This window comes from Miscanthus floridulus, chromosome 19 (genome assembly GCF_019320115.1).
Source record: "Miscanthus floridulus cultivar M001 chromosome 19, ASM1932011v1, whole genome shotgun sequence".
NCBI classification, from domain to species: Eukaryota; Viridiplantae; Streptophyta; class Magnoliopsida; order Poales; family Poaceae; genus Miscanthus; species Miscanthus floridulus.
Window position 1 is genome coordinate 71,064,198 of NC_089598.1, and position 26,428 is coordinate 71,090,625.

General features: G+C 42.5%; 2 protein-coding genes across 2 annotated transcripts; one reads left to right on the top strand and one right to left on the bottom strand.

Annotated features, from left to right (window-relative positions):
- Positions 1-17,121: 17,121 nt before the first annotated feature.
- Positions 17,122-19,427, bottom strand: LOC136529893 (uncharacterized). The gene is made up of 5 exons (XM_066522944.1): positions 18,811-19,427; positions 18,531-18,743; positions 18,392-18,469; positions 18,021-18,332; positions 17,122-17,948 (listed from the first exon to the last, which is right to left on the bottom strand). Exons 1-5 carry the CDS (start codon positions 19,189-19,191, stop codon positions 17,253-17,255), a joined length of 1,680 nt encoding a protein of 559 aa, XP_066379041.1. The 5' UTR covers positions 19,192-19,427; the 3' UTR covers positions 17,122-17,252.
- A 4,205-nt stretch (positions 19,428-23,632) lies between these two features.
- Positions 23,633-25,171, top strand: LOC136527467 (NAC domain-containing protein 76-like). Its single transcript, XM_066520213.1, has 4 exons — positions 23,633-23,656; positions 23,778-23,974; positions 24,128-24,399; positions 24,491-25,171. Exons 2-4 carry the CDS (start codon positions 23,806-23,808, stop codon positions 25,112-25,114), a joined length of 1,065 nt encoding a protein of 354 aa, XP_066376310.1. The 5' UTR covers positions 23,633-23,656; positions 23,778-23,805; the 3' UTR covers positions 25,115-25,171.
- Positions 25,172-26,428: the final 1,257 nt, after the last annotated feature.

Sequence of the window (26,428 nt, forward strand, 5' to 3'; positions counted from 1 at the left end):
TCTAGTTACTTAACCTATGCATGCTAGTTTTTTATTTCATCATTCAAACCTACAACTAGCATACACCACACAAGCATTGATATTAAAATTTAAAACTTGTGCCATGCAAGCAAACATATGAAATGCACATTCAAATGCACCATACAAGTTCATGAGCTTGCTCCCCCTACTTGTGTGCTTAAAATTTTAATTGATCCCCTTCCTTTGTCATATCTCTCCCCTTATGTCAAATTCTCCCCCTATCACTTATATCTTTGTTTCTCTCCCCCTTTGTTGTCTTTTCACTATCTTTGTAACTATTTCTCCCCTTAACACTAATATCTTTGTTTTTCTCCCCCTTTGGCATCAATGACCACAAAGGTTCAAAATGTAGAAAGGTTGAGAGTATCAATGTCAATAAATGGGGTGAGGATCATATTCCCAAATTTGGTCCAATCTAGATCATTTGCCAAAGGTATTTAACTCAGTTTGATCTAAGGACAAGCTTCTTCACACCTCCAAATAAGGGTTATCTTATACCATGATGAGTTAAACACTTAGACCTCATTTTCTAGATCAAACACTAGGTTTACAAGCCCACAAACATGTCATACGCTACCACTAGATCAAAATAAGCATAGAAGCAATAGTGGTACCATAAAATCATCAAATTCATTTGATTTTCATGAATGAGCCTATTAAATGTGAAAAATGTCTAAATGCACTAAACATGTCCTTAGTAAGGATGTATGCCATGCCAATCAACTTTTACCTTGGATTACTCAAAGGAGAGGCATGTCATATAAGTGGGGATGCATCAACACATATTTGAGAAATCCAATATGTTCAACTTATTCCTTAGCTTGCAAAACCTTTTCTCATCCAATGGCTTGGTGAATATATCGGCAAGTTGATCTTCGGTGCCTACACTCTTAATGTAAATGTCCCCTTTTTGTTGGTGATCTCTTATGAAATGGTGGTGGACATCAATGTTCTTTGTTCTTGCATGTTGAACCGGATTGTTGGTCAACTTGATTGCACTCTCATTGTCATATAGCAATGGCACTTGTTTGAACTTGATTCCAAAGTCATTCAATGTGGCCTTCATCCAAAGTATTTGTGCACAATAACTACCAGCGGATATGTATTCGGCTTTGACGGTTGATAATGCAACACTCTTTTGCTTCTTTGATGACCATGAAATAAGTTATCTTCCCAACAATTGACATGTGCCTGAGGTGCTCTTCCTTTCAACTTTGCATCCCGCATAATCCAAGTCGGAGTAACCAACTAGCTCAAACTTTGCTCCTTTGGGATACCACAAACCAACATTTGGTGTATGCTTCAAGTATCTCAATATTCTCTTTGTAGCTTTCAAAGGACTTTCTCTTGATGAGGCTTGAAATCTTGCACACATGCATACACTAAACATGACATCCGGCCTTGATGCGGTCACATAGAGTAGGCTTCCAATCATAGACCGATACAATTTTTGATCCACCATATCCCCACTTGCATCACTATCCAAGTTGCCATTTGTTCCCATTGGTGTGCTAATGGCCTTGCTATCACTCATGCCAAACTTCTTGATCATGTCCTTGATATACTTGCCTTGACTCACAAATGTACCATTCTTCAACTGTTTGATTTGAAGACTAAGGAAGTAACTCAACTCTCCAATCATGGACATCTCAAACTCATTAGCCATTATCTTTCCAAACTCATCACAAAAGTCTTGATTGGTTGATCCAAATATGATGTCATCTACATAGATTTGCAACACAAATAAATCTTTTCCAATCTTCTTGATGAAAAGAGTGGTATCAACCTTGCCCATTATGAACCCTTTAGAGAGTAGGAAGTCCCTCAATCTCTCATACCATGCTCTAGGTGCTTGCTTCAAGCCATACAATGCCTTCTTCAACTTGTACACATGATCGGGCTTCTTATCATCTTCAAAACTGGGAGGTTGCTCAACATATACTTCTTCATTGATGTAACCATTGAGAAATGCACTCTGAACATCCATTTTATAGAGCTTGATATTTTGGGCACAAGCATAGGCTAGCAAGATTCTAATTGCTTCCAATCTAGCAACCGGGGCATATGTTTCTCCAAAGTTAAGACCTTCAACTTGTGTATAGCCTTGTGCTACCAATCTTGCTTTGTTCCTTACTATTATCCCATCTTGATCTTGCTTGTTTCTAAAGACCCATTTGGTTCCAATCACATTACCCTTTGGTCTCTCTACTAATTCCCATACTTGATTTTTTGTGAAGTTATTCAATTCTTCATGCATAGCATTCACCCAATCAACATCCTTCAATGCTTCATCTATCTTCTTTGGTTCAATGGATGACACAAATGAGAAATGCTCACAAAATGAAGCCAATCTTGATCTTGTTTGTACACCTCTAGAAATATCTCCAATTATAGTATCCAAAGGATGATCCCTTGCAATATTGGTTGGTTGGAGTTTTGAAATTTGATTTCTTGCACTTGCTTGATCATTGGGTTGAGATGATGTACTAGCTACTTGATTTTGTTCATTGTCATGAGAGCCACTTGTACTAGGTTGATTTGTATCATCTTGCACATTTGAGTTAGAGAGCACTTGCACTTGATCATCTTCATCATCATTTACTTGCTTAGGCCTCAATTCACCAACATCCATGTTCTTCATGTCATTTGAAAATTGAATGCCTCTAACATCTTCCAAGTTCTCATTCTCTTCTTGTGAACCCTTGGTTTCATCAAATTCAACATCATGAACTTTCTCAAGAGTACCACTATCCAAATTCCAAACTCTATATGCTTTGATAGTAGTTGAGTATCCAAGTAGGAAACCTTCATCACATTTTTTGTCAAACTTGCCCAATCTAGTCCTTTCTTTAAGATATAGCATTTGCAACCAAAGACCCAAAAATATGCAACGTTGGGCTTTCTACCGTTCAAGAGCTCATATGGTGTCTTCTCTTTCAATAGGTGATAATAGAGGCAGTTGCTACAATAGCAAGCCGTGTTGATAGCTTCGGCCCAAAAGGATTGACTCACATTGTACTCACTAAGCATACACCTTGCCATATCAATGAGTGTTCTATTCTTTCTCTCAAAAGGCCATTTGATTATGGAGTGTACTTGGCAGAGAATTGATGTCTAATTCTAAATTCATCACACAACTCATCAATTCTAGTGTTCTTGAACTCACTACCATTGTCACTTCTAACTCTCTTGATGGTTGTTTCAAACTCATTGTAAATGCCTTTTATAAATGACTTGAATGTTGTAAACATATCACATTTGTCCACTAGAAAGAATACCCAAGTGTATCTAGTATAATCATCCACTATCATAAAGCCATATTTGTTTCCACCGATGCTAGTGTATTGTGTTCGCTCAAACAAATCCATGTGCAATAACTCAAATGCTTTACTAGTGCTCATTATGCTTTTCTTAGGATAGGTGTTTCCAACTTGTTTTTTGGCTTGACAAAAGCTACAAAGCTTATCCTTCTCAAACACAACATCTTTCAAGCCTTTAATCAAGTCATGCTTAACTAATCTATTCAATTGTTTCATTCTAACATGACCAAGCCTTCTATGCCATAACCAACCCATGCTAGACTTAGTAAACAAACATGTAGATAGTTGAGCTTCACTAGCATTGAAATCAACCAAGTATAGATTCTCATATCTAAAGCCCTTGAAGATCAAGTTAGAGCCATCTACACTTATGATCTCTACATCATCTACCCCAAATATGCATTTGAATCCAAGATCACACAATTGAGCCACAGATAGCAAATTGAAGTTCAAGCTCTCTACTAGCAACACATTGGATATGCTCATGTCATTAGATATTGCAATCTTACCAAGCCCTTTGACCTTGCCTTTGCCATTGTCACCAAATATGATACAATCATACCATCATTGCCATTGGTGTTGATTGAGTTGAACATTCTTGCATCACCAGTCATGTGTTGAGTGCACCCACTATCAAGAACCCAATGCCTTCCTCTGGCTTTATAATTGACCTACAAAAGAAGATCAATTCTTTTTAGGTACCCAAACTTGCTTGGGTCCTTAAAGGTTAATGACCAAGCTCTTTGGCACCCAAATGGCTTTCTTCTTTGAGCCCATCCATGGTGTACCAATAAACTTAGCCTTTACACCATTTGCACCCTTAGTAAGTACATAGAAAGTATTAATCTTGATTGAGAATACATTGGCATTTTTTGCTCTTGTTCTTGCACTCATGCTCTTTATGACTAACTTGCTTGCAACTAGTGCAAAACTGATCATTGTTCTTCACAAAACTAGTCTTATGAGGAGCAAAGGCCGCCTTGTCTTTCTTGGGGGTATAGTCCAATCCCTCTTTATAGAGAGAAGCTATTTGGCTACCCAAGCACATAAGCAATTGGTCCTCACTACCATAGGCCTTAGCTAAGGTGTGAGTGAGATTATTGGCCTCCTTCTTGAGGGTCTCATTCTCAACCATTAGTGAGGCATCACAAGTGAAACCATCACTACTAGATAAGGTAAAAGTAGAAGTGCCACAAGAAGGGTTAGTGGGAGCAACAATGATAGGCATAGATAATGATTCATCAATTAGGTCACAAGTTAAGCCTACATTACAAGTCTCAACATGCTTCTTCTCATTTTGTTCATTAAGCAAAGAAGAATGAGCTTTTTCAAGCTTCTTGTGAGCCATGCCAAGCTTCTCATGGGCTTCCTCGAGCCTCTCATGAGTTGCTTTGAGCTCATCAAGTGCTTGCTTAAGGGCTTTTACTTCCTTATTCAAGCTCTTGCATTCCCTTCTCTTAATGTCAAAGTGTTCTTTAGCATCTTCTAGCATGTCAAATAATTCATCTTTAGTGGGTTCATCATCATCACTATCACTATCATTTTCATTATCATGTTCCTCATCACTTCCATCATCATAAGTTTGTACCTTAGTGGCCTTAGCCATGAAGCATGATGGAGTGTCGAAGAGAGAAGGCTTCTCACTGATAGCAATGCTTGCAAGTGCCTTCTTCTTGGTGGTATTGTCATCATCACTATCATCATCATCACTTGAGGAAGCATCACTATCCCATGTGACTACAATAGAACCACCCTTCTTCTTCTTGAAGGTCATCCTATCCTTCTTCTCTTTCTTTTCCTTCTTGTCCTTCTTTTTGTTCTTCTTGTCATCATCTTTGTCACTATTGTATGGACATTGAACAACAAGATGATCTTTGCTTCCACAATTGAAGCACCTCCTTGACTCTTCCTTGTTCTTGGATGAAGATTTCTTCCTTCTAGCATGGTATCCTTTCTTCACCATGAACTTGCCAAATCTCTTGACAAAGAGAGCCATCTTCTCATCATCATCATCATCCCATGAACCATCATCTTCACTTGATGTATCTTGTTTTGCCTTGCCCTTAGATGATGTGGCCTTGAATGCCACACTCTTCTTCTTGTCATCCTTCTTCTTCCTCTTTTCTTTCTTCTTATCATCATCTCTATAAGCATCATCGGTCATGATATCTCCCAAGATTTGATTTGGTGTTATTGTATCCAAATTGGTCCTCACTAGCAATGTGACCAACATGTCAAATCTTGCGGGTAAGCATTTCAAGAACTTATGAGAGAAGTCCTTGTCATCCACCTTCTCACCAAGTGCTTTGGGGTCATTGACAAGCACTTCCAACCGATGGAACATGTCTGACACACTCTCATCTTTCTTCATCTTGAAGCTAGCAAATTTCTCCTTGAGAATGTATGCCTTTGCACCCTTCATTGCCTTGGTGCCCTCGAATGATTCTTTCAACTTCTTCCAAGCCTCATGAGCCATCTCAATGTTCTTGATTTGCTCAAATGTTCTCTCATTGATTGCATCATGAATGGCACTTAGAGCAATGCCATTGTTTTGGAGAAGCACTTCTTCGGCCGTGGTGGGATTTTCTGGATCATCAATCTCAATTTTTGTTTCTACCACCTTCCACACCTTTCTATCGATTGACTTCATATATATGGTCATCTTTGACTTTCAATATGGATAATTTATGCCATCAAATTGGGGTGGCTTCTTAGTGTTGTTGATTTGAGCTATTTTTACACCGAAGATTTTTAAGCCTCAAATCACGGTGACCTTGGCTCTAATACCACTTGAAAGGTCCTAATGGCTAGAGGGGGGTGAATAGCTGATTAAAAATTTCTACAACAACACTTAGCAAACCAGTTAGACAAATATGAGGCGAAGCGAGTGTTGCACTAGCCTACTAAAAATGCAAGCCACCTACCACAATTCTAGTTTATATAGTCCCTATCCACACAATGGCCATGTCCCAACACTAAGTTAGTGTGCTCTCAAAGGCTAACTAAAGAGCCACACTAACCAAACTACAAGCTCTCATGACTACTACACTAAAGAGCTTGACAACTAGTTTGCAATAATGTGAAGAGAAAGTGAGCAAGATGGTTATACCGCCAAGTCAAGGGATGAACCAATCAATCACAAGAATGAATACCAATGAAGACCAATCACCTTGGAACCAAATGATGACACAATGATTTTTACCAAGGTTCACTTGCTTGCCAGCAAGCTAGTCCTTGTTGTGGCGATTCACTCACTTGGAGGTTCACGAGCTGATTGGCATCACCCGTCAAACCCTCAATAGGGTGCCGCACAACCAACACAAGATGAGGATCACATAAGCCATAAGCAATTTAATAGATTACCTTTTGGCTCCATCGGGGAAAAGGTCAAGAACCCCTCACAATCACCACGATCAGAGCCGAAGACAATCACCAACCTCCGTTCGACGATCCTCACTGCTCCAAGCCGTCTAGGTGGTGGCAACCACCAAGAGTAATAAGCAAATCCCATAGCGAAACACGAACACCAAGTGCCTCTAGACGCAAACACTCAAGCAATGCACTTGGATTCACTTCCAATCTCACAAAGATGATGAATCTCTGATGTGGGAGGGCTTTGGCTAATCTCACAAGGTTGCTATGTCAATGCAAATGGCCAAAAGAGTGAGCTTGAGCCGGCCATGGGGCTTAAATAGAAGCCCCCATGAAATAGAGTCATTGGCTCCTCAGTTCACTGAAAAATCAAGGCGACCGGATGCGCCAGTCAGATCGACCGGACGTAGGACCCCAGCGTCCGGTCGCATGATGCACGCCATGTGGCCCCTGCTTCAAATGCTGATCGCCCAATCTTAATGGTCATCAGTACATTTAACTTGTTACCGGACGCACTGCTCAAAGTGACCGGACGTAGGACGCCAGCGTCTGGTCGTTTCTAGTAAGGCTCCACTCGCGATTGGACGCGTCCGATCATGTCCGACCGGACATAGGACCCTAGTGTCCAGTCACTTCCAGTAAGCTTCCAAAGGTGGAAATTCATGACCGGACACGTCCAGTTGGTCACGATCGGACGCAGCACCAGTGTCTGGTCCTTTTTCTTCTTCTCTGTGCTGCCATGTCAGCGGGACCGGACACACCCCCTTAGCGTTTGGTCATGAAGTGACCCAGTGTCCAATCAAAGACCGACACTAGCGTCTTCACTGCTTCTACTAACTGGACGTGCCGGTCTAGTTGAGGCCAGCGTCTGGTCCACTCTGTAAAACCCTATCTTTTCTACATAGGGCGCTGATGAAGTTCCAAACCCTTGCTCCCAAGTGCTAAACACAATTTGTATCACCTTTGTGCATGTGTGTTAGCGTATTTTCACAATCATCTTCAAGGGTGTTAGCACTCCACTAGACCTAAATGCATATGCAATGAGTTAGAGCATCTAGTGGCACTTTGATAACCGCATTTCGATATGAGTTTCACCTCTCTTAATAGTATGACTATCGAACCTAAATGTGATCACACTCGCTAAGTGTCTTGATCACCAAAATGAAAAGGCTCCTACCACTTATACCTTTGCCTTGAGACTTTTGTTTTTCTTTTACTTTTTTTTTCAAGTCCAAGCACTTGATTATCACCATGGCAACACCATCATCATGTCATGATCTTCATTTGCTTCACCACTTGGAGTAGTGCTACCTATCTCATAATCACTTTGATAAACTAGGTTAGCTCTTAGGGTTTCATCAATTCACCAAAACCAAACTTGAGCTTTCATCCTTCCCCTCACTCTCCGCATGGGCCAGCTCTGTCCTGGTCCAGTTCTCTCCCTCCTCACTCTCTCGGCCCATTCCGGCAGTGCAGCCCAGCTTCACCCACTCGATAGGCAGCATGCCCGCACCTTCACCGCTGACGCTGACAGCTTGGCCCCACCTGTCGGCGCCATCCTCTACCTCTGGCTCTTCTCTAATCTAGACTCGACAGTGGCCATATCCGCCTCTGCTACATGCCCTCCCGATAGCATGCTCCCTATGCCACAAGGACCCATAAATACCGACCCCCTGTCCCTTGCCTCCCTCGCCTAACCCTATCTCGCACCACCTCACCCTGAGCTAGCCTAGCGCTGCTGCCTGGATCTCGCCGTGTGGAGCACGACGCCGCCGAGTCACCTCCGTAGCTTCACTGTTGCTCTAAGCCTCTACCAAGCTACGCGTGGTGGTAAGGAACCCTCTAAAGTTGTCTTCCCCTCGTTCTCCCACTCTCTACCGCACACATGAGCTCACTGGAGTTCCCGAGCCACAAGATAGCATGTGCCGCTGTCATCATCCATCCCCTGCTTCAACCAATACCCCCAGCGAGTTCGTAAGCTCGAGATCTATCTCCCTGTGTATTCCGTTGGAGCAACCAAGGCCTGTAGGCCCTTAACCAGTTACGCCGACCATGGAACCGCCACTGAGGTCACTGTTCTAGCCGGTGATACCCCTCTCCCCCTTCTTTGTGTAATCAGAGCCGTCCAAGTCAGATCCAACAGCTGACAGAGCCTGATACCCCTTCATTGGCTTCTTTTATAAAAGAAACCCTAAACTTTTTAAGATTTGAACCTGCCATCCCTGGTTTCTTTCAAAAGGACCCCTGCCTTTTCTTTAAATAGTGCCTGCAGTCCTCGACCAAATTTAAAATTCAGATTCTATTTATTTTAATTCAAAAATCAAATTCCATCTATTTATAAAATTGCCACTACCTCTGTAGGCCATATCTTCTCTGTTTTAGCTCTGATTTGACCCGTTCAAGTTGCGTTAGATTCGTAATGACGTAATCTATGTATTATTGGCATTGTTTAACATGTTTAAAGCTTTTGAATAAAATAGAAATTAATCCATATGTAGTTACTTTTCCAATTAAAAGCAATTAGGGTTTTTCACCGTAGTCTTTTGTAAATAAAATAAGATTAATCTTATATTGGTTTTCTAATACAAATATAATATGACTTAAAATAATTTAGATATTTTTCTGAAGTATCTTATTGTTGACACCGTTTTTTGCACGTGTCAAAATGATCGGAGTGGACTAATCGGCAAGGGGAAAGTTACTGTATACTTGATAGCCGATGAAAGCCAGCTTGTAAAGATGGTTGCCGATAGCTGGTGATGGTCGATGGAGAGGTTGATTTAGACTCGGGCATTGCCGATGAGGTTGAAGGTGTCATTGTCGATGCCGATGAAGGGAGGCTTGAAGATTACTGCCGATGAAACAGGGAGTATGCCGATGAAGGAAGACTTGAGGACTACTACCGATGAAACAAGGAGTATGCTGATGAAGGAAGACTTAAGGACTACTGCCGATGAAACAGGGGGTATGCCGATGGGAAAGAGGACGGTGAGATTTCCATCGTAATTGAGGCGGACAGGGAAATAGATAGGAGTTGATTTCCTTTTCTATATTTGTTAGAGTATGATTCATGTAAGAGTCACGTGTTTCCTTAGATATGGGCTTGGTGTCCTAGTTGTGTTTGGTTGTGTCTCTTTAGATCAGGGTATAAATATGGAGTGAGAGGCAATGTAATTAGATATATCAATCAATATCAAAACCAATTTTTACTCCCATTTGCATCTACTTACTTTTCGGCGACTTCGTCAATTTGCATTATTTTCTCTTTACGAGTTCTCATTGATTCGGCGAGCTGCATCGCTTCAGTGCGACCTTCGGCGATCCTCGAGTTCCGCGTGAGTACCTCTTGGCCGTGACTTCCGGGCGTATCGCTGTTGTCAGGACCAAAGTGCTCGTATCTTCATCCTTGTCGATTAACAGGTCAAATCGACTGGCACGCCTTGGATATCGATTCGGGTATTAGCCCTTTGTGTTTGCAGATCCACTTTTGCATCAACACATCTTTTGGCACGCCCGGTGGGACAAACCAATCCGATCAATATGTTCAATTCCGAGATCGATGCGGGGAACATTATCGCGGTATCAGAAGAAGATCTTAAGGAAGAGCAGAGGCAGGCTATGGAAAAGGCCGTAGAAGAATACAGGCAGCTTTGTCTGAAATCGTTTAGCCTGAACAAGAGTGGACAAGTCATCCAGAAGCAAGATTTGCCGTTGCCTCGGCAGGTTACCTTTGACTCCAATCCTGGTAAACTTCAAGAGATGGTTAATTCTGCAGTAAATCATGCTTTGATTAATCATTCCAATGTGTTGTCCAATACTGTTCATAATGCTGTGGTTCGAACTCTCAAAGAAGGACAAGCGTCACCGCATTATGTTGGGCCTGCCTATCACCAACCAGAGCCGGCATCTGTCAATACTCCATCGGCTCCCTCGGCCGTTGTGGGTACAGAAGTTACTTCTTCTCCAGTATCGGCAGGCTTACCTAATATTCAATCTACACCGATACGATCAGATCCGGTACTACCAGGAGGACGAATTCAGCTTAGTACAGATCTATCGGCATCAGCTATGTCAGGCCCTGTGTCTCAGAATAGCCAGATTCCTACTAATTGGTGGGGATATGGTATGCCTCCGGAGTCATCTGCTTTCAATCCTGGATTACCTCAAGTGTTTGACGCAGTAGGAAAAGCTCCTATACCATCGGCTGTTTCGCCGATGGCCCAAGTGCCTCAATATGCCACAGCAACTACTGTGCAACCAACTCCAGGGGGTTTCCAGATGCCTTTGGTTCAAACGCCCAGTTCAAATCCATCGGCAAGCTTACTGCCGATGCAGCAGAAAGCCCCTGTTATGAGTCAAACTGGGGTTCAGTTTATGCCTCAAGCTGGTTATAATTATCCAACAATGTCAGCAAATTACCAGCCATCGGTAAGTTTTGTACCGATGGGTTCTAATAATGGTTGGTCAGGACAGTTACCTGTTCAACATACAGTTCAGCAAAATCAACAGATTGCAGGGATTCAACAGGGTTATATGCAAGCTGGTGTCCAGAATCAAGCATCGGTAGCACAGCCGATGAATCCTTTCCAACAGGTTAATGGACCACAAGTAACGGCGAATATGCCGATTGCTGGAGATCGTGGGCCACAAAGATATGTGGAGGGATATCAGCAGGCACTTCCTGTAGAAATTCAGCCAGTTCGTCATCAGGAGGCTGATGCTTTTTGGACCGATAGGATAGCAGAAATTATGAAGGATCAGTTTGGGATAAAGCCCAAGGTCAATACTTATTCTTATCGGACTCCATATCCTCCTGCATATGATTTAATTCCTCTCCCAAATCGGTACAAGGTACCAGATTTCACTAAATTCTCCGGGCAAGATGACACATCAACAATGGAACACGTCAATCGCTTCATTATTCAATGTGGAGAGGCAGCTAGCAGAGATGAATTAAGAGTTCGATTATTTTCATCATCTTTGTCTGGATCGGCATTTACGTGGTTCATTTCATTACCACCAAATTCTATTATTACCTGGGCTGATCTAGAAAAACAATTTCATAAGTATTTCTTTGCTGGAATCCATGAAAAGAAGCTTACCGATTTAGTAAAATTGAGACAGCGCAATGATGAATCGGTAGAGAGCTTTGTGCAAAGACTACGAGATGTAAAAAATAAGTGCTACAGTCTGGTGCTGGATGATCGGCAGCTTGCCGATCTGGCTTTCCAAGGGTTATTGCCACATCTTAAAGACAGATATGCTTCTCAGGAGTTTGAAAGCCTCAGTCATCTTGTGCAAAGGATCTCTGATCAAGATACTAGGGTTTTTGAACCTAAAAAGAATTGGAGTAAAAAGGTATCATTTGTTGAAGAAGTAGGAGATTCTGATTCTGATGAAGAACCAGTTATCGGCTTAGCTGAGTGGGTTAAGAATAAAAAGCCGATATCTTGTCCCTTTGGTCAAAAAGAGCCAGAAAAGTTTACCTTTGATATCACCAAGGCCGACAAAATATTTGATCTTCTGCTTCAAGAGGGCCAAATTAAGCTGTCACCTAATCATGTGATCCCATCAGCAGAAGAGTTGAAGAAGATCTTGTACTGCAAATGGCACAATGCAACTTCACACAGTACAAATGAGTGCAAGGTGTTCAGGCAACAGTTACAATCGGCTATTGAATCTGGGAGAATTAAGTTTGGTACTTCCAATGCCCAAAGGCCGATGAAAATTGATCAACACCCTTTTCCAGCAAATACGTTGGAGGCCAAAGGGAAGACCAAGGTATTGACGTCCGAGGCTGCTGAGAAAAACGCATCAGTGGATCCCCAACATCGGATAACTACCGATGATGCAAAAAGTAAGGGTTTGCTGGGAGAAAGCAGTAGTTCCAAAAAACCTCCTCGACCTGGCATTGTGATTACTCATCGAAGGCAGCAGGAGGGTTGGCGTCAGCGTAATGATCGATATCAACAACAGCAAGAAGAAAGACGTCGGGAAGAATGGCATCGGCATAAAGATCATTGGAGGTGCCCGTTTTTTATCCATTGCTGGGAAGAAGGTATTAAATTGCCAACTGTTGAAAATTGCCCTGAGTGCAATGGTTATTATGGGGTCAATCGGTCAGAAAGAAGATTTCAACCTGGCAATCAGGGTTTATTTATCAATGAGCCGATCAGAAGCAGAGCATCAGTGCATGATCGGCTGGGGGGCAGACTTAGTGTACATGAAAGGCTTGGTAAACGCGCTGGATATTTTCCAAGGAATCAAGAGGAGCTTGAGGAAATGGCAAATGCAAGAGTTCCCGATGAGGAAATATTCTACAGGGACCCTAATATACGCCGTGTAGAATCGACTAGGACCTGTTATCAGCCGGTTTGGAAAACCAAGTTTCCTCGATGGTGCCCGGAGGGTCTAACAAAGACACAGAGAAGGAGGATGCAACGTGAGCGTCAGGAGGATTTATACCAAGAGGAAAATTCCTCCAATGAGAGGTCCGGTCATCAGCAGTGGCAGGTAAAACACAAAAATAAGGGTCCATCGGCAGATGTTAATATGGTATTCATGTTGCCGATGGAATTTTTGGCACTATCTGATAATGAGGAAGAAGTTGTTCTCTCTGATCAAGTAGCTCAGTTGACACTAGATCCAATGATGGCTGTTTTTGAGAAACCTACCGATGACGAGAGACAGCATCTTAAGGCTTTGTTTGTGAAGGGCAGAGTTGATGGGCAGCCTGTGTCTAAGGTACTTATTGATGGAGGGGCTGCGATTAATATTATGCCTTATGTGATGTATCGGAAACTTGGTAAGGGAGATCAAGACTTGACCAAAACCGATATGATGCTGAAAGATTTTGAAGGCAATGTGTCACCGGCTAAAGGGGCAGTATGCGTTGAATTGACCATCGGCAGCAAAACCTTGCCGACGACGTTCTTTGTTATTAACGGCAAGGGTGCATATAATCTGCTTCTAGGGAGGGATTGGATTCATGCTAATTGTTGTGTTCCTTCTACAATGCATCAATGCCTCGTACAGTGGATTGGGGATAAGATTGAGGTTGTCCCTGGTGATTCTTCTTATATCATCGCATCGGCAGAGTCAGATACTTATGAGCGAACTAAATGCATATCAGGAGAAGCTTGGGAAAAAGAGTTCCTTAGAGTTGCTGATTATGAAATTCCACCGATCCAAGCAGTCGGTTCTGAAGAAGAGTTTTAATGGATAGGTTTGCCGATGATGGAAAATTAGGTCAAGGGTTCACATCGGCAGATGATTTAGTAGAAGTAGATATCGGTGATGGCGATAGGCCAAGACCTACTTTTATTAGTGCTAAGTTAGATTCCAAGTGTAAGCAGCAAATAATTGATGTGTTAAAAGAGTATAAAGATTGTTTTGCTTGGGATTATACTGAGATGCCTGGGTTAGACCGATCGGTAGTTGAACATCGGTTACCTATCAAATCTGGATTTCGGCCACATCAGCAGCCAGCGCGCCGATGCAACCCTAATATACTTCCTGATATTAAGGCCGAAATAACTAAATTAATTGAGGCAAAGTTTATTCGGCAGTGTCGATATGCAGAGTGGATCTCTAATGTGGTTCCTGTTTATAAGAAGAATGGAAAGCTTCGTGTTTGTATTGATTTCAGGAATCTCAATAAAGCCACACCGATGGATGGCTATCCAATGCCGATTGCTGATTTGTTGATTGATGCTGCAGCCGGACATCAAATTATCAGCTTCATGGATGGTAATGCAGGCTACAATCAAATATTCATGGCTGAAGAAGATATTCCCAAGACTGCTTTCAGATGTCCAGGTCATGTGGGGTTGTTTGAGTGGATAGTTATGACGTTTGGTTTGAAAAATGCCGGCGCTACTTATCAGAGAGCTATGAACTTTATTTTTCATGAATACATCGGCACATTAGTAGAGATCTACATTGATGATGTGGTGATTAAGTCTGGAGATATCACAAAACATCTAGCCGATCTACGAAAGATACTGGAGTGTACAAGGAAGCATGGATTGAAGATGAATCCTAATAAATGTGCATTTGGTGTATCGGCAGGTCAATTCTTGGGTTTTATGGTGCATCAGCGGGGCATCGAAATCAGTAGGAAGTCTATTGATGCAATTAACAAGGTGGTTGCTCCTGCCAATAAGACTGAATTGCAATCTTTGATCGGTAAGATTAATTTCATTAGAAGATTCATATCTAATCTGTCGGGTAAGATCAAGGCTTTCAGTCCATTACTTAAATTGAAGGCCGATCAGGAATTTGTATGGGGAGCTGAGCAGCAGTTAGCCCTCGATGAAATTAAGAAATATTTAACAAATCCTCCAGTGCTAGTTCCACCTCAACACGGGAAGCCTTTCAGGTTGTATTTGTCAGCTGATGATACTGTTATTGGTTCAGCTCTTATTCAAGAATTTGAAGGGAAAGAACGTGTTATTTATTATCTGAGCAGAAGATTAGTGGATGCTGAGACAAGGTATTCGGCCGTCGAAAAATTATGTCTATGTTTATACTTTTCTTGTGTCAAATTGAGACATTATTTGTTATCTGCCGAATGTACGGTCATATGCAAAGACGACGTAGTCAAGTACATGCTGTCAATGCCGATATTAAGTGGTAGAATCGGCAAGTGGATTTTAGCATTATCAGAATTTGAACTACGTTACGAATCGACCAAGGCAGTTAAGGGGCAAGTTATGGCTGATTTCGTTACTCAGCATTGTAATACAGTGGACTCTCTGGAGATTGCCCCTTGGACACTTTTCTTCGATGGTTCCACATGCGGTGAAGGAGCAGGTATCGGCATTGTGTTGATTTCACCTCAAGGAAGGAAGTATGAGTTTTCATTGCCGATTGTTGCTACATCGACAAACAATCAGGCTGAATACCAAGCCTTGATAAAAGGGTTAGAATTACTGAAGGAGATACGTGCCGATGCTGTTGAAATCTTTGGTGATTCTATGCTAGTTATAAATCAATTGACTGGAATTTATGAATGCCGAAGTGAAGCTTTGATTTCGTATTATGAAAGATGTTTGCAATTGTTGAAAGGATTTAGAGATTTTCGTCTTGAACATATCTCTCGGTTGCATAATGAGGAAGCTAATCGACTAGCTCAGCATGCTTCAGGGTATCAGCCTATTCAGGAAGTGCTAACATCGGCAGTTGATACCGATGACTGGAGGAAGGAGGTTGTCGATTATTTAAAGGATCCATATAGAAAGGTTGAGAGACGTATAAGGTTCCAAGCTACTAAGTATGTGCTCCTCGATGATGAATTATATTATCGAACTATAGATGGAGTTTTACTTAGATGTGTTAGCAGTGATGAATCGAAAAGCTTGATGGGTGAAATTCATGAAGGAGTGTGTGGGGCGCATCAATCGGCTTTCAAGATGAAGTGGATGATCAGAAGGAATGGGTACTATTGGCCGACTATTCTTGAAGATTGTTTTAAATATTTTAAAGGATGTCAGGGGTGTCAAAAGTTTGGTAATATTCAAAGAGCGCCTGCATCGGCTATGAACCCTATAATCAAACCGTGGCCGTTCCGGGGATGGGCTATTGATCTCATTGGTCAGATTTATCCGCCATCGAGTAAAGGACATAAATTTATTCTGGTTGCTACCGATTATTTCACAAAATGGGTTGAGGCAATTCCTTTAAAAAAGGTGACATCGGTTAATATGATTGATTTTGTGAAAGAGCATATTGTCTACCGATTTGGTATTCCTCAGACTATCACTACCGATCAGGGCACTATGTTTATATCAGGAGAATTTGATGAGTTTGCTGTAGGTATGGGAATTAAAGTTTTAAATTCTTCTCCATATTATGCTCAAGCTAATGGTCAAGCTGAGGCTTCTAACAAAGGGATCATCAAACTCATTAAGCGCAAAATTGAAGAAAATCCTAGGAGGTGGCATACAGTATTAAATGAAGCCTTGTGGTCATATCGGATGTCATGTCATGGTGCAACCAAAGTAACGCCTTATCAGTTAGTATATGGACACGATGCAGTATTGCCTTGGGAAATTAAAATTGGCTCTAGGCGAATACGTTCTCAAAATCAGCTGACAGCCGATGATTATAATACCCTTATGAAGGATGAGTTGGAAGATGTGGCGGGTCATCGGTTAAGGGCTTTAGTTAGCATCGAAGAAAATAAGAAAAGAGTAGCCAGATGGTATGACAAGAAGGTGAAGATAAAGGAGTTTGCCGATGGAGATCTGGTCTGGAAATTGGTTTTACCGATTGGGACTAAAAGTTCAAAGTTTGGAAAGTGGTCTCCTAATTGGGAAGGTCCATATCGGATAAATCAGTCTGTTCCTGGTAACGCATATATTCTAGAAACCCTCGAAGGGGTTGTGTTTCCTAGAGCATTAAATGGAAAATATTTAAAGAAATATTACCCTAGTATCTGGATGGATGCATAAAAGTATAAGTGCCGATAACAGTCCTATCGGCTAGAATTATGCAAGGATGTCAATGTCTCATAAAGTGCCGATACAATAAACAAGATTACAAGTTCAACAAGGATTGGATAGCTAATATCGCACGCAGGCGAATCTGCTCGGCTTCCTCCATTTCTTTGATATCGTCATCGGCAGTACCCTCCACAGGCTTGAGTTTTTTCTTCATGGCCAAAGCTTTGCGAGCCTGGATATCTCTTTCTTGCTGAAGGGCTTTGATGGCATTGGGTAGCTGGCTTTCTTTTTGTTGAGCATGAGTTAAGGCTGCATCGACTTCCTTCAATTCAGCCAATAGAGCCATCTTCCTTGCTGATAAATCCAAGATTTTCTGCTTAAGTTCAGCACCCGAAGTCTGCAAGTTGCCGATGCCCTTGTGCTTCTCATCGGCAATTTGTTTCAGTTGTAGCATCTCTTCTTTGAGTTGAGCCTGAGCTGCTCTATCGGCAATACGTTGAGCAGCCCGTTGATATTGTAGTTGGCGACTCTCTAAATGGGCTGCTGGGAAGAGTACTTCTTCAACATCGGCAGGGACCTGGCCACGGATTGTTTTGAAAATTGCCTTTGCGGGGTCCGAGTCATCTACCAGTTGGGCGGTATCCTGCTGTAGCAAGTTCAGGAGAGCTTCCAACCTGGACTTAGTTTCTGCCGATATTGTTCCCAGTGCAAGGGAAGAACTTGTTTCCTCTCCATCATCGTCAGAGACGTCAATAGCGAAGGAGAATAGGCTGTTTGGGGAGTCTTGTTCCTGAGGAAAAGGAAAGGAGGTCAGTTAAGGATAAGTATGAGTATTGTAAATCAGCTAGGTTAATCGGTTTACCTGTTTCAAGGCGATTTCCTGTGCTTGACTAGAGGAAGCAACCTGGAGTATGTCGTGTGGGGGATCGGTTGAGCTTGCCGATGGGATATACTCTGTGACTTCATCGGTGGTTGGCTCTTGAGGTATGATGACCGATGACATTGGGGCAGATGTAGGGATCGGCATGGACCTTTGTCGTTTTGGCTGTGCTTCAGCATCTGTTAAAGCTTTGCGCTTTGCTTGGGCATCGGCAACGATTGGCTGGAGGGCATCGGCACTTGTTGATTGTGAAGCTTGGACATCTGGTACGCTTGCCGATGTACCCAATTGTTGCTGCAAAACAAGTGTAAGGTATGATATTTAACAGATAAAATGTAAAGTTAAGAAGATACCTCTGAAGGTTCGTCAAAAGAAGTGGTGCTTGATATCGGAGGAATTGCCGATGACGATCCAGCAGCAGCTCTTACCCCCTGGTGATTAATGTTAATATAGTTTGTGATCGGCATGAGTAGAAATAAACAAGGTTGTTACCTTGAATGCCTTGACCAAGGTTGTAGCAGCAGCCGATGGAGTGGCCCTGGCTGTAGCCAATTTGGACTTGGAGGTGATGGTCTTGGTACGGATCTTCTGGTGAGTCAAAGCGGCTAAGGTGGGAGCGTTGTAGCCGATCGGTGATATCGGGGAAACAGGCCGAAGATCGAAGGGTTTCCCACTTTTGCTCATAGTTGGTGCTGGGTTGTTAACCTGTCACGAGAGAGTTAGTTACCGATATATGAAAGGAAAAAGCGGAAGGGAGCTAAAAGGAACTTACTGCGTCATCGGGAATGGCGTATTCAGGGTCGATCATGTGCCGATATGTGTGAACAGATGTTGCAAACAGTTGTTCCTTCCACTCTCGCCACCATTGCTTATATGACTCGGTGATGAAAGATACTGGCGTCCAGGTGGATATATCAACATCTGTAGTATCGGCATCGGGGGAGAGTTGTACTACCTTGTTCCAATCTGTTCCGCAGGTAATTGTTTCCCTGGGTTTGATCACATCGGCAAAGCAAAGTTTGATTGGCAGTTGCCCAAAAGCCAATTGACGGGATACTGCCGATGGGTTGTAAAATTCATACGTAATGCTGGTGTTTTTCCCGCTACCAAATGTATTTACTGGGATTACCCTGGGAGTAATGATGGCCATCATGAGTTCCTTATCCTGATTCAGAGTGTCATCGGCAAAGTTGAAAAGAAGGGGGAATCTGTTTTCTTCGTCAATATAAGGTACCCAGGCCCTATGATCACGAGAAAGACCATTGTAGAGGCTCTGGAAGAATCTGCCGATCTGGTCTTCATTGGCCTCTGTTCCAGGAAGGACAATTATGGCTTCACCAAAATTGAGGGGTGAGCGTGTTGCTGATTCATCATCCCCAAGCACATGGTCTTCAGCAATTTCTCATGGGAATTGTTGGGCAAAAAAGTCCCATTGCAGACGTTTGTGCATATGGGCATTCAGCCACATGTTGATAAACCACCACGGGCCTCCTAGGTTGCCGATGGGTTCGCCAAGCAAAAGTTTCTGAGACACTTGATGAAGAAGATGATAAGTGGAGCTCAGAAGGTATCGGCCAAGAGGAAACCTTACACCATTAGCCAAAAGTTCAGCTGCGGGGAGGAAGGCGTTGGTTGGTCCTACTGATCGACCACAGAAGATAAATTTTTCTAACCACATATTCAAGAATGTGGCATGTTCCCTCTGGTTAAGTGTCCCAGTCTTCTGGTATTCTTGAATGTATCCCGTCCAACCGCCGATGTTGCGGGTATTCACCCTATATTCAGATTTTCTACCATAAATGGAGCCTTCATCGGCAGTTGAAATATCCAAGCCAGTGAGCATGTGGACATCGGCAAGTGTAGGAGTAGCTGGGCCATGTCCAAACATAAAAGTGTTTGTTGTGTCTGACCAGAAGTAAGCAGCTGCAATCATCATCGATTCATTCTTCTGCATATCGGCAATAGATAACCTAATGCATTGGTCTAACTTCCGTTCTGCCCAGTATACTTGCATCGATCTATTAACCCTCAAGTACCAATCTTTCCACCCTTTGGTGGTTTTGGGCCAAGATCGAAATGTGTCTTTCCATAAATTCAGAGAGAAATTTTGGGCTCTAAAGGGGATTCTGTTAACCTCTGCATTAATCAGATCGGTTGGATCTGGGTTGCCCATTGGTCCTAGGCATTGGACATGCGGCTGATCGGTTGGAATAACTAATTTGTTGCGCAGTTCCTAAGTTTGAAGGATCCGGAGAACAAAAGAAAGAAATCACCAACTGTATGGATTTGCAAAAACTAGGGGAATCAAAGTAAAGGTAATGGAAGTGGAGCGAACCGCGGGGACGTCGAAGTTGATTGCCATTATCTTGAGGAAGATGAGGGCACGAGCCGGAGACTTGAGGTAACGCTGGAGAAGGGTTCTTGTTGGTTGAGGTCGTGCAGTGGTTCGTCGGAGTCGCCGCCGGAAAGAGAAAATGTCAAAGATTGGAGTCTGAGGGTAGAAGACGAGTGTTCCGGAGGAATCTATTTATAAGCCGCTTGGAGTAGGGGTATTTTGGACTTATCTCTATGCCGCGCGCATGTAGGTCGAAGTGGTTCAGATGGATATGGTAACTGTTCGCACGATAATCAGGGGATTGTACAGATGGGTTGATGGCAAGTAATCATGACTTGGAAGAGATATCGGTACAGGATATTTTAATTCTGAAAATGACAGCATTATCATGTTAAGATCTTGCCGATGGGTTATTGTTTCGGTATCTTAACCATAATCAAGGCAAGAGTGGTTGGCGATTGTGCGATATTTACTGAAGTGCGTGAATCAGGATTAGATTTGATTGGATTTGATAACTAGATCAGGTTTTGGCTTGGAGAATGAGTTACGGTAATCTGGAGTAAATTTCGGAGCATTAATGGTTTTATACTCCGAAATTGGGGGGCATGTGTTGACACCGTTTTTTGCACGTGTCAAAATGATCGGAGTGGACTAATCGGCAAGGGGAAAGTTACTGTATACTTGATAGCCGATGAAAGCCAGCTTGTAAAGATGGTTGCCGATAGCTGGTGATGGTCGATGGAGAGGTTGATTTAGACTCGGGCGTTGCCGATGAGGTTGAAGGTGTCATTGTCGATGCCGATGAAGGGAGGCTTGAAGACTACTGCCGATGAAACAGGGAGTATGCCGATGAAGGAAGACTTGAGGACTACTACCGATGAAACAAGGAGTATGCTGATGAAGGAAGACTTGAGGACTACTGCCGATGAAACAGGGGGTATGCCGATGGGAAGGAGGACGGTGAGATTTCCATCGTAATTGAGGCGGACAGGGAAATAGATAGGAGTTGATTTCCTTTTCTATATTTGTTAGAGTATGATTCATGTAAGAGTCACAGTGTTTCCTTAGATATGGGCTTGGTGTCCTAGTTGTGTTTGGTTGTGTCTCTTTAGATCAGGGTATAAATATGGAGTGAGAGGCAATGTAATTAGATATATCAATCAATATCAAAACCAATTTTTACTCCCATTTGCATCTACTTACTTTTCGGCGACTTCGTCAATTTGCATTATTTTCTCTTTACGAGTTCTCATTGATTCGGCGAGCTGCATCGCTTCAGTGCGACCTTCGGCGATCCTCGAGTTCCTGCGTGAGTACCTCTTGGCCGTGACTTCCGGGCGTATCGCTGTTGTCAGGACCAAAGTGCTCGTATCTTCATCCTTGTCGATTAACAGGTCAAATCGACTGGCACGCCTTGGATATCGATTCGGGTATTAGCCCTTTGTGTTTGCAGATCCACTTTTGCATCAACACTTATATATGTTTTATAATTAAAATAAATGGAGTTTATAGTTTTTCTTATTCTTGAATAAAAGCAAATCTATCGGTAGTTGTACCTTGTTCACCGTAGCTCCGATTAGCGTGCTTCTCGTGACTCTGTGTTCGTAGCAATGCGTAGATTAGCTTTCAAACCTTTTTACTTGCTATTTCCTATGTTTGGTGTACTGTTCTAATTTAGATCTATTGTTTGCTTCGTGTATGATTGCATGGATGCTTGTGTGGTGCTTTATGATCATGTCCAGTCGGTGAGAAGTACGTTGATAAAATAGAAAAAGTTGGCAATCCAGAAGAAGTCTTTTGGAGGTTACAATTTAGTAGAAGAAAGATCTGAGTTTTAAGGCAAGTATAGCATGTGATCTTCCTTGTTGTCCTATACATCTTTAATCATGTAATTCATGCTGCATGTGTCTACCTTGACTACCACTAAGGATTTCCTAGTACTTTGTAACTTGTGCCTTGTTACCTATGGGTTGTTGCATTGGGTAGATGATGCTAGTGCTCAACTACAACCATGATCTTGTAACTTGACTAATGTAATATGCAATAAATATTAAAAGATGCTTTTTAGCAATATAGAATCAGGGGGCTAGAGCATTGGGCTAACTTTATGGTGCTTTAGATTCCTCTTCCTAAGGACTTACCTGTAAGTGATCATTCAGGACTTATAGTACAGCTGTAAGGGCTACATGGCTCTGGCTTTAGCTCAGTATGAGGGTCTGTTCTAGCTTGTTAGAGGTTACCTTTATGGCGTAAGAATGGCTTGATGAATCGGGTATAGGACATCCTCTACTCTTATGTGTATAGCTTGCGTGTCATTGTGCCATTCGACAGGGGGTTCCTATATCTGTTTGCCGAGTGAATCTAATTGCCCTAACTTGTTAGACGAATCTTTGAAAGGCTTTATAGTGAACCCTGCCGATCTTCCTTGGAAGTGGGTCAAGAGATTAGCTACCTCGGGCGAAAGGGTAAATCACGACTCATAGTGAAAGTGTACAACCTCTGCAGAGTGTAAAACTGGTATATCAGCCGTGGTCACGGTCACGAGCGGCCTTGGAACATTTACGGAATAGATGATGAACACTGGTGATAAAGATGCTCAGTAATGAATATTGTTTATGCTATTCATTATTCATGTTTACGTGATCATGTGTTTATATGGGCTTGTGAATAAACTTGTTGCCACCCAATTGCTAAAAGATGACTCATTAAAAGGTAATCGCAGTTAAACCAGTGTCAGCCTTTTGAGCCTCATGAACCCTATGATATATTTGTTGAGTGCGACATGTACTTACGCTTGCTTTACTTTTTAAATCTTTGGAAAAATCCCGGATGGGTACCAGATTGCTAGAGTTTGGAGGAATTAGACTTTTGATCAACCAGTTAGTTGTCCCTATGGAATGTAGAGTCTTCACCTGAAGATCGGAGTTGTCTTTCCGCTGTCTATACTCTGAGGTTGTATTCTTTATACTAATATGCTATGTAATAAGCATTGTCTTATGATATTACTCTTATTTGTAGCTATATGTGAGATTTGACTCCCTGAACTCATATATGGTGTGTATCTGGTTTTGCTCTTCAAACCGGGTGCTAAAACACCTAGGGTTTGTCTTTGGTGAGCATCTTGGACTTGATATCCCCTACCTCACACCCCGACTCCATATAAGGCAGCCATACATCATTTTCCCTTGTACCATCACCTTCCTCTTGTTTTTCTTGCCCGTCTCCATACTCATCAGTTGCTTTTGAGGAGCTGAGCTACAGTCAGGCAAAGGATATTTCCAAGGTTTGGTCTTTTCCTTTTGGTCTGTTAGCTTTATGCTGGAGCAGTAAAGTATATAAGAATGTTGCAATTTGAAGCATCTAATTTTGTTTCCCATTTGCTCCATGCATGGCGTTCTTCTTAGATCTTAGCTAGGTTTTGCAAGGAAGAATATGCATCCAGGAGGTGGACCACTGTCGGTGCCACCAGGCTTCCGCTTCCATCCGACCGACGAGGAGCTCCTCTACTACTACCTGAGGAAGAAGGTTGCTTATGAGCCCATAGATCTTGATGTCATAAGGGAGATTGATCTCAATAAGCTCGAGCCCTGGGATCTCAAAGGTAAATAAATACATGTATATATAGATGCCAGTTTAATTTGTGTGCAAACTGCAAACATATTTACCTGTAGCATGCTAGATCTGATATGGCTAGACCTAAATTTTGCAAATATATAGCCAACCCACACAAATCTACATTTGTGGAACATGGCAGAAAGGTGCAGAATAGGCACTAGGCCTCAGAACGAGTGGTACTTCTTCAGCCACAAGGACAAGAAGTACCCAACGGGGATGAGGATGAACCGCGCCACGACGGCGGGGTTCTGGAAGGCGACTGGGAGAGACAAGGCCATCTTCCTTGGCAACGCCAGGAGGATCGGCTTGAGGAAGACCCTAGTGTTCTACATCGGCAGGGCGCCACACGGCAAGAAGACTGACTGGATCATGCACGAGTACCGCCTTGATGAAGAGAACGTTGAGATTCAGGTAATAAGGTGCCTTGTTTTGTACTGTTCAGATAATTTGTTTCGTGCTAGCGAGTTGCAAAGTGACTCAAATACACTGATATGATCTTCAGGAAGATGGATGGGTGGTGTGTAGAGTTTTCAAGAAGAAGAGCTATCACCAGAGAGGCCTCAATCCGGCTGAAATGGTCGCACTGGACGACGATGAGCTCCAGCCTTTCCCTGTTCCTATCCCCGGCAGCTCCCATCCAACAGAGCACAAGAACAACCCTCACCTCATGCAATATGACTTCCCTTCCTTCGACCCTTCCATGCAGCTCCCACAGCTGATGAGCGCGGACCAGCCCGTGCCAACCCTCCTCCCCAGCCATCCCGGTGTCGCCATGGCCATGAGCTCACTCGATGACGTCGAATGCTCGCAGAACCTGACGAAGCTCACGTCCAACAACGGCAGCGACGGGATGCTCCACGTCCACGGTGCTGGTGCTGGAGGTGGTGTCGACCGCTTCGCTGGCACGACAGACTGGTCGATCCTAGACAAGCTCCTCGCCTCGCACCAGAACCTCGACCAGCTCTTCCACGGCAAGGTCACCGCGGCATCTGCTGCCTCCCCAATGGCGGCATACCATCAGCAGCTCATGGAACTCAGTGGCTCGTCGTCATCGTCGTCTTTGCAGAGGCTTCCACTGCAGTACCTCGGCGGCGAGACGGCCCATCTCCTCAGGTTCCCCAAGTAGTTGGATCGACCTCAAGTTTAGCTACCTTGTTAAGCAGTGACCAGAGCAGGTTTTTGGTTGACTACTAGACTGCTTAATTCGGTCTATACGTATGGAGTTTAATTAGTGCTTCTAAATGTATATATGGTATGCTACTGTTTGCATTGGGGGCATGCATGCATGGAATGCCATCTACTGTGGTTGCTTGGTTGGTCAAGAGGATCTTTTATTTGATGTTTCCATTTTGGCTTAGGGTTGCACGTTAGATGCTTTTGGAGAAAAAATGTGAAGAGATGGCCCGGTCAATCAAGAACTTCTATTTGTTTTCGTGAAGATATTACTTCTGTTTCAAACTCTAATTCCCATATATTGATTGGTCTTTTTTTGTTCATGAACTAATAATATATAGGATCGCAGCGTATATATCTGTTCATGCCTTCATGATCACCAATTAAAGCACTACACATGGTCATTTTTTTTCCTAATTTTCTTCTCATGTGTGATTTGATGTCTATATATCTTCCATCATTCATTTGGGTCTACCATCAAACGGTTTAATTATAATTACCTTACAAATTGAGAAACAATAACATAGGAGCCTCTGGTGCTTATTTTGCAATATTAGTTCTACCTTATGTCAGCCTTGAATAGTCTAGGATGAGCTATTGAGCAACAAGAAACCAAGGCCAACCACTATTGAGTTTTGATCTCATGGTGCTTTGAGGTAGGCAGCTTGTAAAAAGAGCGCAACCCGTTCCACTCAATTATTTATTAGGTATTCCAAGAAAGCTCAAATTCAATTTATATTCATGTAAACATTGCATAAACCCAAATTCAACACTTTGATATATATTCTTCCAACCTGAAATATATGGAATTTTCAGTTGTCCTAAGTCAGCCCGTACTATTTTTGACTATGTTTATAGAAAAGAGAATTAACATCTACCATATCAAAGAGATAATTAATTAAAATAGTTTCAGGATGTATCTAATAAGTTCATTTAATATTGTCAATATTATTCCTCTTTTCTCTAAATTTGGTAAAATTTTGATAACTGACGACAACTAAAATGTCTTATACTCCCTTGTTCCAATTTATAAGGCATTTTTGGTTTTTTAGATATATTACTTTTATTATATATCTAAATATAATGTATATGTTAGTGCTTAGCAAAAATTATGTATCTAGAAAAAAATCAAAGCATCTTATAATTTAGAATGGTGGGAGCATAGTAGAAGACCACACATCGACACGTAGTGATCAACCACTCCACCTGTAGGCTGTGTATATGGAAGAACACAAAAGGTTTCCTCTTGAGTATTAATTCAAGAACA

Coding starts and splice junctions, on each gene's coding strand:
- LOC136527467 (XM_066520213.1), top strand. CDS start 23,806: ATGCATCCAGGAGGTGGACCACTGTCGGTGCCACCAGGCTTCCGCTTC. Junction 23,975..24,127: donor CGAGCCCTGGGATCTCAAAG/GTAAATAAATAC, acceptor GGAACATGGCAG/AAAGGTGCAGAATAGGCACT. Junction 24,400..24,490: donor AAGAGAACGTTGAGATTCAG/GTAATAAGGTGC, acceptor TATGATCTTCAG/GAAGATGGATGGGTGGTGTG.
- LOC136529893 (XM_066522944.1), bottom strand. CDS start 19,191: ATGATGGCCATCATTACTCCCAGGGTAATCCCAGTAAATACATTTGGT. Junction 18,470..18,530: donor CCTTGGTCAAGGCATTCAAG/GTAACAACCTTG, acceptor ATTAATCACCAG/GGGGTAAGAGCTGCTGCTGG. Junction 17,949..18,020: donor AGGAAATCGCCTTGAAACAG/GTAAACCGATTA, acceptor CCTTTTCCTCAG/GAACAAGACTCCCCAAACAG.